A 14,074-nucleotide genomic window follows, 5' to 3' on the forward strand; every position below is an offset into this window, starting at 1 on the left:
AGCAGATCTATTCCGCCAAGACCAAATACATTAACATTGTCATATCCATCACCATGCTAAAATCTTCCGAGAGTTGTCATGATTGAAATATATATATATATATTAGGGCTGTCAGTTTAACGCGTTAACTTAATTAGTTATGAAAAAAATAACGCGATTAAAATATTTTAATGCAGTTAATGCACTGGCCCCACCCCCAGACCTGTATGTCATCTTACAGTTCATACAGCTGACTGTTCACAAATATGATGCAGGGCAACAACTCCATAAACGAAGTTATGCCCTAAAACTCAAGATATTGGGGCAAAATGCTCCTGTATGAGTTTTTGTCTCATATTTTTATCATATGATAAGCGATACCACACAAGCAGCTAGAGCAGGAATCCTCAAATCTGTCCCATAAGATTCACTCTCCTGCAGAGTTTAGCTCTAACCCTAATCAAACGCACCTGAGCATACTAATCAGTGTCTTCAGGATCATTAGAAAATCACAGGTAGGTGAGTTTGATCAGGGTTGAAGCTTAACTCTGCAGCGCATTGGCCCTCCAGGGCAAGATTTGAATAACCTTGAGCTAGAGTAATATCACACGAGTGCTGATTTTGTCCCGAATATCACGAGATTAAATGTGATTTTATACAACAGTTCAGTAAATAAGAAGTTAATATTGTGTTATATTTTAAATACAATATTGTGTGTTTTTGTTCAATTTTGCCAACAAAGATATTATCTATATAAAGCCACAGCAGAACTATTGTGCGTCTGAGCAACACAGCGGTGATTCGTTTCTGAATGAATCCGTGTTTTGAAGAAATCGTGAGAACCAAATGATTCAAAGGCCATTCAGAGGGTGCTTCTCAAATGGAAGACTGCATCCTACGAAGACTACATCTCAGCTGCCACGTCATCAAATGTTGCTGAAAGGCCATCTCAATCGGAAGGATCCTTGGAAGGCAGCCTTCATTTCGCGTCCTTCATTCAGCTGAATTTGAAGGATGCATGGGATGTATCCTTCGCGACCTTCAATCACCCACAATCCTTTGTACCCATTTTATTTCATGAAAATAAGCTGACAAAAAAACGAGTCGGTACTGAGCTTGTCTGAATTTATTATGCAATGTAAGACAAAAAAATAATGTTTTTGGACATGAAAGGATAGATGTAATCTTTTGTTTTGGTGTAAATTACTTACTAAACGCTAAACTGCCAATAATATAAGCCACGGGGAGACTAGACGACTGTGATTCATTGTATTGCATTAATAGAACCAAAATAATATAAAGATTTGTAATACAAAGTATTTTTCCAAAACTTAAGATTTATTAGTGTTTTTGTTCCGTGACGGTGAGGGCGGGAACATATGTGACGTAGCCATGCGCACTTACCAGACTGTCTCAAGTGGGATTTTTACTTTCGCCTGGCTCCGCTCCACGAGCCTCCGCTGACTGCGCACGCACCTTTCCAAACGGACAAGGGTTTTATACTTGTCGCATTTGCCGTTGTACTATTCTTTGAAACGACAGAAGGGGCCATGAGGAGTAATTGTCCTCTAAAACCATCGGGAATCACCGGTGAGAAGTCGATTTCAAGTTTTCCTGCTGCCATGTCGTGGAGACACTGTGTGTTTCATTATGAAAGCGAAACTACTTTGTTTGGCCTTCCAAAAGAGGACACAACTAGAAATCAGTGGCTAAGTTGTATTTACAACACTGTTCCAGAACAGTTCAAACCAAATATTCAGATGTGTGCAGCGCATTTTACGGAGGACGAGGACTGTTTCCTGGGAGAGTAGCCTACAATGCCAGTGTTCTGACAAATAATGCTGACTCGCTGCCTGCAAGTACGTTTTCCACTGATGATTCAAACGCGAGTTTTGAGCAGTGTAGAGAAGCGCTTGTTGTTTGTCGTTTCTCCGATCACAAATGCAGACATGATTTTATGTTTACGCAGCGCGATGCAACGCAATGAGTAAAAAGACAGTATAATCAGTAATTATGTCTCCACTGGATGCAACAAATCCCTCGTTTATAATGGGTTTTATTGGTTCATGTACAGTATGGTGAAAATAATGTGTTTTTTAACCTTAAACCGCAGAAACATTTCATTACACCAAATACACAAAATAATGTTATTTTTTAGCAATGTCATATGACCCCTTTAATGCCGAGGAAGACTCTAGCCTACAAGACTCTGAAGGACTGAACTAGGAAGGATGCAGCCTCGGTAGGATGCAGCCTTCCGTTTGAGAAGCACCCATAGAGAAAGCCCTTTACTTCATTCCTGAATGAATCAGCCATTTGAACGAATTTACCGCCACCTGCTGGTAGTTTTAGTTTCTTCTTTAGAGTATCATTTCATTTATTAAAAAAAAAAGGTATGATTAAAGGGATAGTTCAACAAAAATAAATAAATAAATTCTATCATCATTTAGCTACTCACCTTCATGTTGTTTCAAACCTGAATGACTTACTTTCTTTTGCGCGACATAAAAGAAGGTATTTTGAATACCGTTGGTAACTAAGCTGTTTTGGTCACTAGTGACTTTCATTGCATGAACAAAAAATACTGAGATGTTTCTCAAATGATCTTATAAAAAAAATAAAAAATAAATAAATAAAAAACATTAAAGGGATAGTTCACCAAAAATAAATTAATTAATTGTGTCATCTGTTTTGGTCACCAGTGACTTTCATTGCATGAATAAAAAACATTTAACACAATAATAGCTTTAAATTATCTTTTGGGGGTATTTTCACAGCCAAGTTTAGTTTGCGATTAATTCGATTAATTAATCGCATCACCCTGTGATTAATTCGGTTAAACATTTTAATCGACTGACAGCCCTAATATATATATATATATATATATATATATATATATAACACATACATGTATATTAATTTATAATATATATTTTTTGCACAAGCTTGTTGCTTCAGTAGCTGGCTAATTGAGTATTATTTTCTGCAAAGCTTGATATTGTTTCTTCATAAGACTTGATTGTGAACAATATCAATTTGCTTCTGCCATTATTCTTTAATAGACATGCTCTAAATTCTGAACTGAAAAAAAGTATAAATACTATCACTTGTACCACTTGTGGTAAGACTTGAATGCAGCATTTTGTGAATTGAAACTGATGGAGAATAGAGCTGGGGAATGAGCATCAGATTAAAACCCAAGCCTCCAATATGAGAAACCGATGCAAAAAAAAGTAATAAAAAATCTCATGTTGCCCTTTGATAACTGAAACCATTTCCCACCCTGAGGACCTCCTCGCGTGTTCGATAATTGTTTTCTTCATTGTTGTTTTGAAATCACGGACACGGCTGTTAAGACTAAGAGGAAATCTGCTGCTCCCCCATGACGCAGTTGGCCCAACTTTTCAGTAGTTGGATGGATTCCAGCTCCAGTTTGTCTAATCGCTAAGTGTGAGCGAGTACAGGGCTGCAGGGACTCTGGCTAAGATGAATTGCTTGCGTTCAGAGGTTACAGATCTCCGTCAGTCAGCTAGCAAGTGCCCCAACAGGGTGATTAATCGCTGTCAGGTGGAGTCCAACAAGTCATTATGCATCCTGTGCTGTGACTAGTGTCAGGCCGTCAGCACTTGATGTGGGTGATCACGACTTGACGTTCGTCTGGAGATTCACAAGATAATTGTGGAACCAGGATTAGTAATTAACCAGAATTGACCAAACTGAGATACACAGACCTTTGTGAATAATAATAATAATCATACATTTTATTTATTATTCATACACTATTGTTCAAAAGTTTGGGGTTGGGAAATTTGTTCAGTGTTTTTGAAATAAACCTCTTATGATCACCGAGGCTGGAATGATTTAATAAAAAATACATTAAAAACAAATATTGTAAAATGTTTTTACAATTTAAAATAACTGTTTTATATTTTATATTTTAAAATTTTATTTATTCCTGTGATGCAAAACTGAATTTTCAGTTTCACATGATCCTTCAGAAATTGTTCTTATATGCTGATTTGTTATTATTATTATTAGTGTTGAGAACAGTTGTGCTGCTTAATATTTTTGATATTTGTGAAAAGTGATTTTTTTTTCTTTAATGAATAGAAAGTTAAAAGAACAGCATTTATTTGAAATAGAAATAATTAGTACAAAAAAAAAATGTCTTATATAAAATCTATACAGTGCATTGTTTTGAATTTTTCTAATGAAAATATGATTGTTGCTTACCTGTTTTTTTTCATTGGTTGCTGAGGTTGCTCTGAGTGGTTACTAGGCAGTTAATGTGAGATGTAGATGACTCTTATCCTTGCAACAGTTTAGGGGATTTTTTTCACTTATTTCATCTTTACAAAGTGAAAGATTTTTTTTTTTTATCAAAATAAGTTAGAAATGTAAACAATTATAGATTTTAATGTAATTTTATAATTAACATCCATTATTGTTTATATTTCCAACCTATTACAAAAATAGCTATAAATATCATAACACAATAAATACTCTGCCTGAATATATATATTTTTTAAATAATTGTCTTCTCCCTGTGTTGGATTATACAGCTCTTTACTGTCTATCATCACAGTAGATTTTGGTGTAATCACTATTTCAAATTTCAAAGTTGTTGGTTCTTTCATATTCAGTGTTTTCAGAGCTGATTTTAGGCAGTTTGATCAAAACCCACTTCATATGAGACACACATTCATCCACATTCATAATGAGACAGCGAAAGCATAAACTGACAGGTCACTTTGGCGTTTGCAGAGGAGCTAAACCCAACTAAAAAAAAGCCTAGAATAGAGTATTATGAAATGTAATTTTAGATAACTGTTTAAGAAGAGAATTCACGATGGGAGCATGCTTTACAATGTATTTTAAACATCAGGTGCATTGTTTTTGTCTTGATATTTTGTCTGTGCTTCAAGCAAGAAGCTTTGTTGGTTATATTTGAAGCCTTCTAGTTTTGTCGTGTTCACTATCGGTGTAAACGCTGCATGACGTCGCTCAGCGTGAAAGCGTTGAGTTTTGCCCTTTGACCCTGAAATTAGATGAGTTTTACAGTTATCCCGCTACTTTTATAATGTTCTGATTAGGGTTTGGGAAGGGTGGGCTTGTTATATTTTATGTGGGTAGCAGGTGTACTGCTTTTCTGCCAGTTTTGTTTGCCATGCGGTGAAATTGCCAGGAGAGCGCAGAGCGCTGGACTGTGGCCATATTTCGATAGAAGAACACCCCCCCTCCATGTCACAGCATCTTTAAAGCTTGAGGGTAAGATGTTCACAGTTAATGAACGAACAGATGAGATGAGACTGGGATCTTGTTCAAATTCAGCTACAGGAAGGATGTGTGGATGGTTTCAGTGCTGTCATCTCACGCCAGAGCTTGCGTATCGATCAGTTTGTAAAGATATTGTTAAACAGTTGGCCGCCATAACTGGAAGTCTTACAAGCATAGTGAAATTAGCCGATTTGATTTTATAAAGATGTAGTTGTTATTAATAATAACAACAACAAATATTAGAATTATAATTACTATTATTTGTATTATATTATTATGCTAGCTGTTTTATCCAGTGGGCAAACCACACATTTATCCCACAAGCTTCATGAATATGATAGATTATATAACAAGCATATTGATTCATTTTTATGATGAGTGTGTATGATTTAATAAACATTTTCTGGAAAATACTACTACTAATATTAATAATTTAAAATTATTATCATGCTAGCTGTTTTATCTGATAAACATTCATTAGATATTATAAGAATAATACATTTAAATGATTATTGTTATGCTAGCTGTTTTATCTGATAAAGATTTAGTGGATAATAATAATGATAATATTAATGATTTGAATTATTAAAACATATATTTAGACCACAAGTTTCATGAATGATGGGTTTTTATAATAAGTATGTTGTTTCAGATTACTGATTTTTAATTATGGTGAGCTGCCTGTATGAATTAATAAACTTTTTTTGGGGGAAAATAATAATAGTAATAATAATAATTATTATTATTATATAAATGATTATTATTATTATTATTTAATTATTGAACAGAAAGTTCTGGTCCAGGTCAGGATGCTGATTGTTCAAAACAATGTTTCCGATTTGCTAAAATACACAGTATAGCATTTTACGACACAATGGTTAGAGATGGGAAATATAGAAACACTAATCTTTATAATGGCTCTTTTGTTTGATTTGGATTTTTTTAAGCCTTTGTGGATCGTCTGATGTCTGAGCTGCTCTACCACTGCAGAAGAATTCTTTCATATCAGGCTGGAGCCTTGACCAACGGTTAAGTTGAGAGGTTTGGATGTAGATCTGTATGTGTGTGTGACTTTGCAGGGGAAATTTTATCTGCTCATAGAGGAGCTGAGTCAACTCTTCAGAGCTTTGGTTCCCATCCAGCTGTGGTACAAGTACATCATGGGTGAAGATCCATCCAGCAGCTACTTCCTCGGGGCAACGCTGATTATCATCTACAGTCTTTGTAAGGTAGTCTATCTGATTTTACCTCTTCCAAAAAATGTATTCTATTTTTTTTTTAGAGCGTTTTTTTTTTCATACTTTTTCAAAAAGGGCCTTTATGAGCATGAGATCAATTTCATGTGGCGTTGCACTTCAAAGCCTTTCATAATGTCTTTTTCAGAGCTCATTATTCAGGTAATCTTTTCTGTGTGTGTGTGTGTGTGTGTGTGTGTGTGTGTGTGTGTGTGTGGAGTTACATTTGCTGTATTCTTCTGTTCCAGTCTTTTGATTTGTGTGGAAGAATATCTGGTATTCGGAAAGCATTCGTCATTCTCTGTAGCTCACAGGTGAGTGCTGTATTCTCCTAGGCATCAGCATATTTTCATGATTTCTGAAGGATCATGTGACACTGAAGACTAGAGTAATGATGCTGAAAATTCAGCTTTGCATCACAGGAATAAATAACATTTTAAAATATATTCAAATAGAAAACAGTTCTTTTAAATGGTAATAATATTTCACAATATTACTGTTTTTACTGTATTTTTGATCATTTAAATGCACCCTTTATGATACATGCATGTGTTTCACAGAGTTACGGTACGAGAGCCAGTGCTCAGCAGTGCAGTGAGGCCGGGGATGTGTGTGCGATCTGCCAGGCTGAGTTTAGAGAGCCAATCGCACTGCTCTGTCAGGTAAGGGACCTTTAAACTTTAAAATAAACCAGGATGTGATTCAGGACAGCAGCCTCAGACCACAATGACCCAGATTTTATGATGACAGTAATTATTTAGCTGACACTTTTATTTAATTCCACTAACAGTACAAGGCCATTCAAAACTATTAAACAGCACAAATGATCTGAAGCACCCCAGATCTGCACACTTCCAACTTCATGAGTAGCATCCTGGAATGCTGTTTAAACAGTATTGAAGGAGTTCCTGTGTGTAAATGTGTCTTAAATATGTTGTCTTTCTGCAGCATGTGTTCTGTGAGGAGTGTTTATGCCTGTGGTTTGACCGTGAGAGAACGTGTCCGTTGTGTCGGTCAGCGGTGGTCGAAACTCCGCGCAACTGGAAGGACGGCACAACGTCAGCACACTTTCAGATCTACTGAATGGAGACCCAGCTGATTGATGAAGGTTTTCAGGTCGACTAGAATCAGATAAAACATGCATAAAATGATCCTGTTTGTAATGTTGTAAAATGGGAATTGTGACGATATGTTACGTCATTGAATGTAATGTACAAGCGCACCATTACATTATGTCCGATAACAGAGATAAGTGTTTCTTTGTCTTCTTATACCTACTTTTCTACACGTAAAACTTTTTTACTCCGCTAAAAAACTTCAGGCCATATAGGATGTAGATGAGTTTGTTTCTTCATCAGAACAGATTTGGAGAAATTAGCATTACATCACTTGCTCACTAATGGAGCAGTGAATGGGTGCCGTCAGAATGAGAGTCCAAACAGCTGATAAAAACATCACAATAATCCACACAACTCCAGTCCATCAATTAACATGTAGTGAAGTGAAAAGCTGAGTGTTTATAAAAAACAAATTACACCATTAAGATATTTTAGCGTTAAACTGTTGCTTCCCGCTAAAATACGAGTCCTCTATCCATAATATTGCTTTCTGCAGTGAAAAAGTCATCTAATCTGAATCAGGAGAGAAATATGCACAGATCAAGCACCGCTTACAAGCAAAAACAGTTCTAAACAAATATGATTGTGGATTTTGATTTGAGAGAATGACAGAGAATTAAGTTTTTTTTTTACTGGAGGAAGTGTTATTTTTATAGACTCTTATTTTGGCCAGAAGCAACGGTTTAAATTTAAAAGACGCCTTAATGATGGATTTGTTTCTTATAAACATGCAGCTTTTCACTTCACAAGATGGACTGGAGTCATGTGGATTATTGTGTTGTTTTCATCAGCTGTTTGGACTCTCATTCTGACGGCACCCATTCACTGCAGAGGATCCATTGGTGAGCAAGTGTAATGCTAAATTTCTCCAAATCTGTTCTGATGAAGAAACAAACTCAACTACATCTTGCATGGCTTGAGGGTGAGTACATTTTCAGAAAATTGTCTTTTTTGGGTGAATTATTTCTTTAATCTGGAGTCAGTCTTCTAAATTTTTGTAAAGGTCTAAATTATTTATTAAAGCAAAAAGACACAACCAGATGTCACAAGCTTTATAGCAAATTTAAAGCGGTAAGATAACCCCAGTTAACTGTGGTAAAATCACTCTATAATTATCTCATTGGTTTGTTGTTTATATAAAATGTGACAAAAGTAATATGTTAAAAACACTGATGTTGGATAAATAATTACATTAATAATACAAAATAAGTTATTTTTCAATCCCATTTCTAGGGCTATTTGTTTCATAATGACGTTTAAAAGACTTCTCCGTGTATATATTTAAAGTCTTTTATTTTCATAAATGACCAAATTCACAATATCAAAATAGCAGAGGTAAAACATGTTTAAAACACGTGGTAGAAACATAAACTATAAAAGATCGTAGCTTATGTAAACATCAGTAGCATGCCCTTGGATTCACATTTCGCATGAAATCTCATTCATGTCACATTTCTATATTAACACTGACACAAACAATCAAGCCAGAAGCCCTTTATAAAAAGTCTAAAAAAGATTTGTCTTCATTTGTAAACATCACGTTCAAATACACTTAAAATCATTCTACAGTATAAATATGCTTTCCATTGAGAAGAGTACAGTGTAAAGGACAAACAAAAGTAATAAATATCTCATCAAAACAACAAAGAAACAAAATCACAGCTCAGATATTGAATGGCATAGTCACTTACAGTAGCTTATAACTAAATGTTACAGTGCATCATGCAGAGGAGAGGTTTTGGTAGCAGTGTTTTTGGTAGCTCTCCTCTGAAGATTGACCTTGATTGATCGTGTTTTAGTCATTTACAGCTTTTGCATATCCGAAGCACCCTCTCAACTTTTACCAACAACAAGAAAGCTCATCAAAGTTGAAGCAAGGCTCCTATTGCCATAGTGGTAGAAAAATTTCCTTGCAAATGCCAAGGGACAATGACATAAGCCTTTTATTTTGAAAGGTTTCCCAGGAGACACCGTGGGTTTGACTGCACTGACCTTAAGACTTCTAACCAAACAAACGTGTACCATTATGACATTGGCTTGTGGTGTTTAGATAATCAAGAAGACTTCAGGATGAAGCATTGGTTGTTATGAAAAGTGATCAGCACGCTTGTAATATACAGCACAGATGCGTCTGGTGTTTGCGTGTTTCTGTTACAACACTACTGCAGATGTTGTGATATACATGGATGAGAAAACATCGACCCACTGTTTGCATGGCAAGTTTCTACAGAGTGCAGACGTGATCGGCACCTTCTCCTCTCCAGTAAATCTGGAGCGGATCATCCCAGGAGAATCTAATGGAGGAAAAAAATGGGAATTAAGCCGAGATTGCATTATTTATCAGTGCACAGATGTTAAGTCTTTATGGGCCATTTTTATCCAAAATGTGCAAAAAGTTCATTAAATTCATTAATTTATTAAATATAAATCTTTAATAATATATATTGTTAAGATTTATATTTAATAATATATTTTATTTTAACAATACATATTTTATTATAATGAAATATGTTTTATTTTATGTAAATAAAGAAAAGAATATAATTACCAACCAAAAAAAATTTACATTTTTATTTAGAAGTCGTGGGTTTAAAAGTCATAATACAAAAATACACCTTTTAATTATTGCAAAGTTGCGTTTTAATTAAAGCCCAGGCAAGGTTTTAACTGCTAGTACCTTCCATTTAATGTGTATTTGTTCATAAATAATTGATGATTTATGAAGGATTGAGCAATTTGTACTTTTTTCCCCGCAATATTTTGTATGTACCTTCAATGATCAAACTTTCCAAAATAACAGCTTTGTAGACACTTTGTTTGATTTATTTACATTTGCATGGGTTTACTTCTGTCAAATGCCATTAAGGTCACATTGAAGTGAGGAGTCATGCATCACTGATACAATATGTACATTTCTGAAAACGAAATATGATGTCTTGTACCATTTTTAAGCATATTCAATTGTACTACCTTCTATTTACAAAGTACACATTATTATTGCTATTAATGCATTTAATCAATTTGACTCCAATATAATAGGTGTTACGTAGAAACAAAGCATTTCTGTACATATGTCAATATAAAAGTCCAGTAATGTATTTTCTTGAGCTCATTCTTACCTGTTGCTGTAGATCAGCAGAGCCTCGTCTCACCTACAGGTGTCGCTTTTTGACTAAAAACACCAGAAGCGTTACTTGAATGACTGTGCACACGATGTGGATGCTTTTGATGATGTTTTCCCCGCCGCCTCCTCGTCGTCCACCGTCGGAGCTTTTGTCGTTTGCAGCCCATCTCTTCTCCAGCTGGTCCCCGATCCAGCGCAGTCGGTGCGCAAACGGCAGCGGAGCGCATCCGTGGGCGCACACGGAACCTCCGAGTGCGCCTAAAGTCTGCTCCACCGGCAGACAGCACATCGTCTCCTCTCGTGCGGGCTCTAGCTAGTCTCCTTTCCCGCTGCAATCTTTGCTTAGACGTGGAGAATGGCGTTTTGTTCGGCTGTCGATGGAACAGTGTGTGTTTGTTTCTGTCGGCGCTATGATTTATTAAAGTGTCACATGGTTTAGGGTTTACATCACCATCTCCCCAAAGACAGCGGTAATGGTTAACTCTTCACTGTCCTGTTCTCTCGCATCACACGCTTTTGTCTTTCCTGCAACAAGAGGGTGATCTGGAATGTGTTGCGTTGGTTGTGCTCATTCAGATGTGAGCAGATACTCTATTGATGAGATTTGGAAACATTTGTAAAAAAAAACATTTGCTGCGTCTCAAACACATACCTAGACAACATTCATGGTGCATTACAGAATACAGTGAAGTAAGAAAAATAGTAAACGTGTAGTAAAATAGAAAATATTGCTTTTTATACAATTTATGGATAGTATACATTTGATCATTTTTGCATTATACATGTGACTTTTTTTGGACATTATGAGCACATGCACAATAGAACACAAAAGTGCATAAATGGGCACTCTGTTCTATTCTATTCTATTCTATTCTATTCTATTCTATTCTAAAGGGTTCTTGAAGACACACATATAGCCTAGCATTTTTTTTATATATAAAAAATATTTTTAAAAGACTGAAATCACAAGTTTTAAAATGTCCTGGTATTCTAAAAATGTAACAGCTAAATAATACGCCTAATTACATAAATTAGGCATACTTGTCTCTTAAAATACTAAATATATAGATATTTAACCCTTTAACTGTCACCCTGTGGGATGCCTAAGTTTACTTCACTATATTACAATTAAATCCTAATCTAATCATGACAAACTATATATCGTTGGAAAGGTCTAAGACTCCTAAATAGATATTTTACCAATGTTTTTGTAAAAAATTATGTAGGAAAAGTAATAGATTAATTTATGACAAGAGTGCACCTCAAAAATCTACATCATAACAGGAGTTCTGACCTTTGTCACAACAAGTCTTCTTTGTTGCCTTTTTCTCTATCACACTTTAGAAATCATCAGAAATGATATATCAATTGAAAACTTAAAATCTCAAAATTCATCCTTTGAAACCCATTTTAAAATCAAACGTTGCATTACCATGAAAATGGTACATCAATATCATGTTACAAGATGTTTTTGTTCATGAATTATAAAAATTAAGTTTGGACCGTGCACTTTCACGTCTATGTTCAAAAATGTGAGTGACAGTTAAAGGGTTAAATATATTTGTATATTTCACCCGCTACAGCTTCAACAACATTGGATTTTTTAATTTTTTTGTGTAATTGTGCTTGTATTTTTCCGTGTTACAACCGTGTCAACTTTGTTCACACAAATTGTAACGATACTATTTTGAATTTTTTTACATAATTTACCTAATTTCACCTAAATCCTATCAGAAGAAACAACAACAAATAGCTACTGCATTAAATAGCCTACATGAGACAAAATATAAGCTAGATTTTATCTACATGCTTAAGACTTTCTCCTTAATAACTGTGTTGACAGTTTAATATAAGGAGCTAGTAATGAAACCAGTTGTCCCACTTCATTCTTTCAGTGACATAAATGCCGTATAAGTTCATAACACATTTTTTGAATAGTTATAATCAGTGTTGGGGGTAACGCATTACAAGTAACGCGAGTTACGTAATCAGATTACTTTTCAAGTAACTAGTAAAGTAACGCATTACTTTTTAATTTACAAGAGAATATCTGAGTTACTTTTTCAAATAAGTAACGCAAGTTACTTTTTTCCCCCAATTTATTGATTGACAGCTCTCCTGTCCCCATGTTGAGAGAAATCAGAAGAGGTTACTGTAGTTCTAAAATAAATATGAATATGCATTAATTCATCTCACTCACAAAAAAAAACAAAAACACAGATTCAGTATTCCTCAAAATGAATAAAAATAATGCAACTCAGAATATGACGCAAACCTGCAATAATTAAATGTTAAACAACACAAATATCCTTTATGTATTTAATCCCATTCTATTAACCAATGTCTTTGCTTCTGACCTTCGATGATCCAGTTCAACCGTACTAATAAGCACAAATTACTCTAGACAAACATTTGTGTCTTTTTTTATTGCTGAAGTGTGTTGAAATTTCTTCTTCTGCATTCTACTGTACGGACGTAAATTGACTTTCCCTTCAGCCTGAGGCTTATTCATTTCACTTTTGGTGTGAAAAGGCTTTTATATTTGCCAAAAATATAACTTTTTTATTTTAAAAACAAACAAGCAAGCCCTGTCCAGATTTAAAAAGTAACGCAAAAGTAACGTAACGCATTATTTTCCATAAAAAGTAACTAACCAAATTCGTTACTTTTTTATGGAGTAACGCAATATTGTAATGCATTACTTTTAAAAGTAACTTTCCCCAACACTGGTTATAATAATATATCTTGTCAGTATTTATAATAAAAATGTACACCACGTGTCATGTATTAGGATTACTGTGGTTGTTACCGGTATCGGTCGTTAGAGGGCGCTGGGGACAGGTAAAATAAATCTGGTGAGTCTGGAGATAAAGAAGTGAAAAATACACAGTGAAGACAGAGTTGTGTGCGTGGTGTGATTATTTAATTTAGACAAGAGATGTAACATCATGTGCTGACCAATATTAAGTAATAAACACATTTTGTAAAAAAAAAATGGAAGAAGCAGGTGATGTTGAACACATTCATCCAAAAAGAATTCCCTGATAAACATAAACCGTTATTGTTTTTAGTTTTTTTAGAGTCTTATTAATCAGTGATGTAATATATTTGGGTATATTTATCAGCCTATGACAGTATTTTGTATCACACATTTCTATAGCTACATTTAATAAATGTTTGCCCTACACGCGCAGTTTTATGTATTATAAGCGCCTGCAGCGGTTATCGCAGGTTCTCTGGTTACGCTCGAAATGCTGTCTATGTAGACAGCTCACTAGTTTCTGAGACACAGCCTTTGTCTTGTATTGTAAATAATTGTTCGGTCGGGTGGGTGAGGAATA

The 14,074-nt window shown here is 34.9% G+C and overlaps 1 protein-coding gene across 3 annotated transcripts in view; it reads left to right on the forward strand.

Annotated features, from left to right (window-relative positions):
• The window catches only part of LOC107667191 (RING finger and transmembrane domain-containing protein 2-like), a 21,207-nt gene extending 13,477 nt beyond the window's left edge, over positions 1-7,730 (forward strand). For all 3 annotated transcript variants that reach the window (XM_016458814.1, XM_016458805.1, XM_016458797.1), the window contains 4 exons: positions 6,336-6,485; positions 6,740-6,805; positions 7,052-7,153; positions 7,440-7,730. In XM_016458814.1, coding sequence (XP_016314300.1) covers positions 6,336-6,485; positions 6,740-6,805; positions 7,052-7,153; positions 7,440-7,574 — 453 coding nt within the window. In that variant the 3' untranslated portion in view covers positions 7,575-7,730. The remainder of the gene's footprint in view (positions 1-6,335; positions 6,486-6,739; positions 6,806-7,051; positions 7,154-7,439) is intronic.
• The last annotated feature ends 6,344 nt before the right edge of the window (positions 7,731-14,074 follow it).

The sequence above is a fragment of the Sinocyclocheilus anshuiensis genome, unplaced genomic scaffold, assembly GCF_001515605.1.
Source record: "Sinocyclocheilus anshuiensis isolate Anshui unplaced genomic scaffold, SAMN03320099.WGS_v1.1 scaffold373, whole genome shotgun sequence".
Lineage (NCBI taxonomy): Eukaryota > Metazoa > Chordata > Actinopteri > Cypriniformes > Cyprinidae > Sinocyclocheilus > Sinocyclocheilus anshuiensis.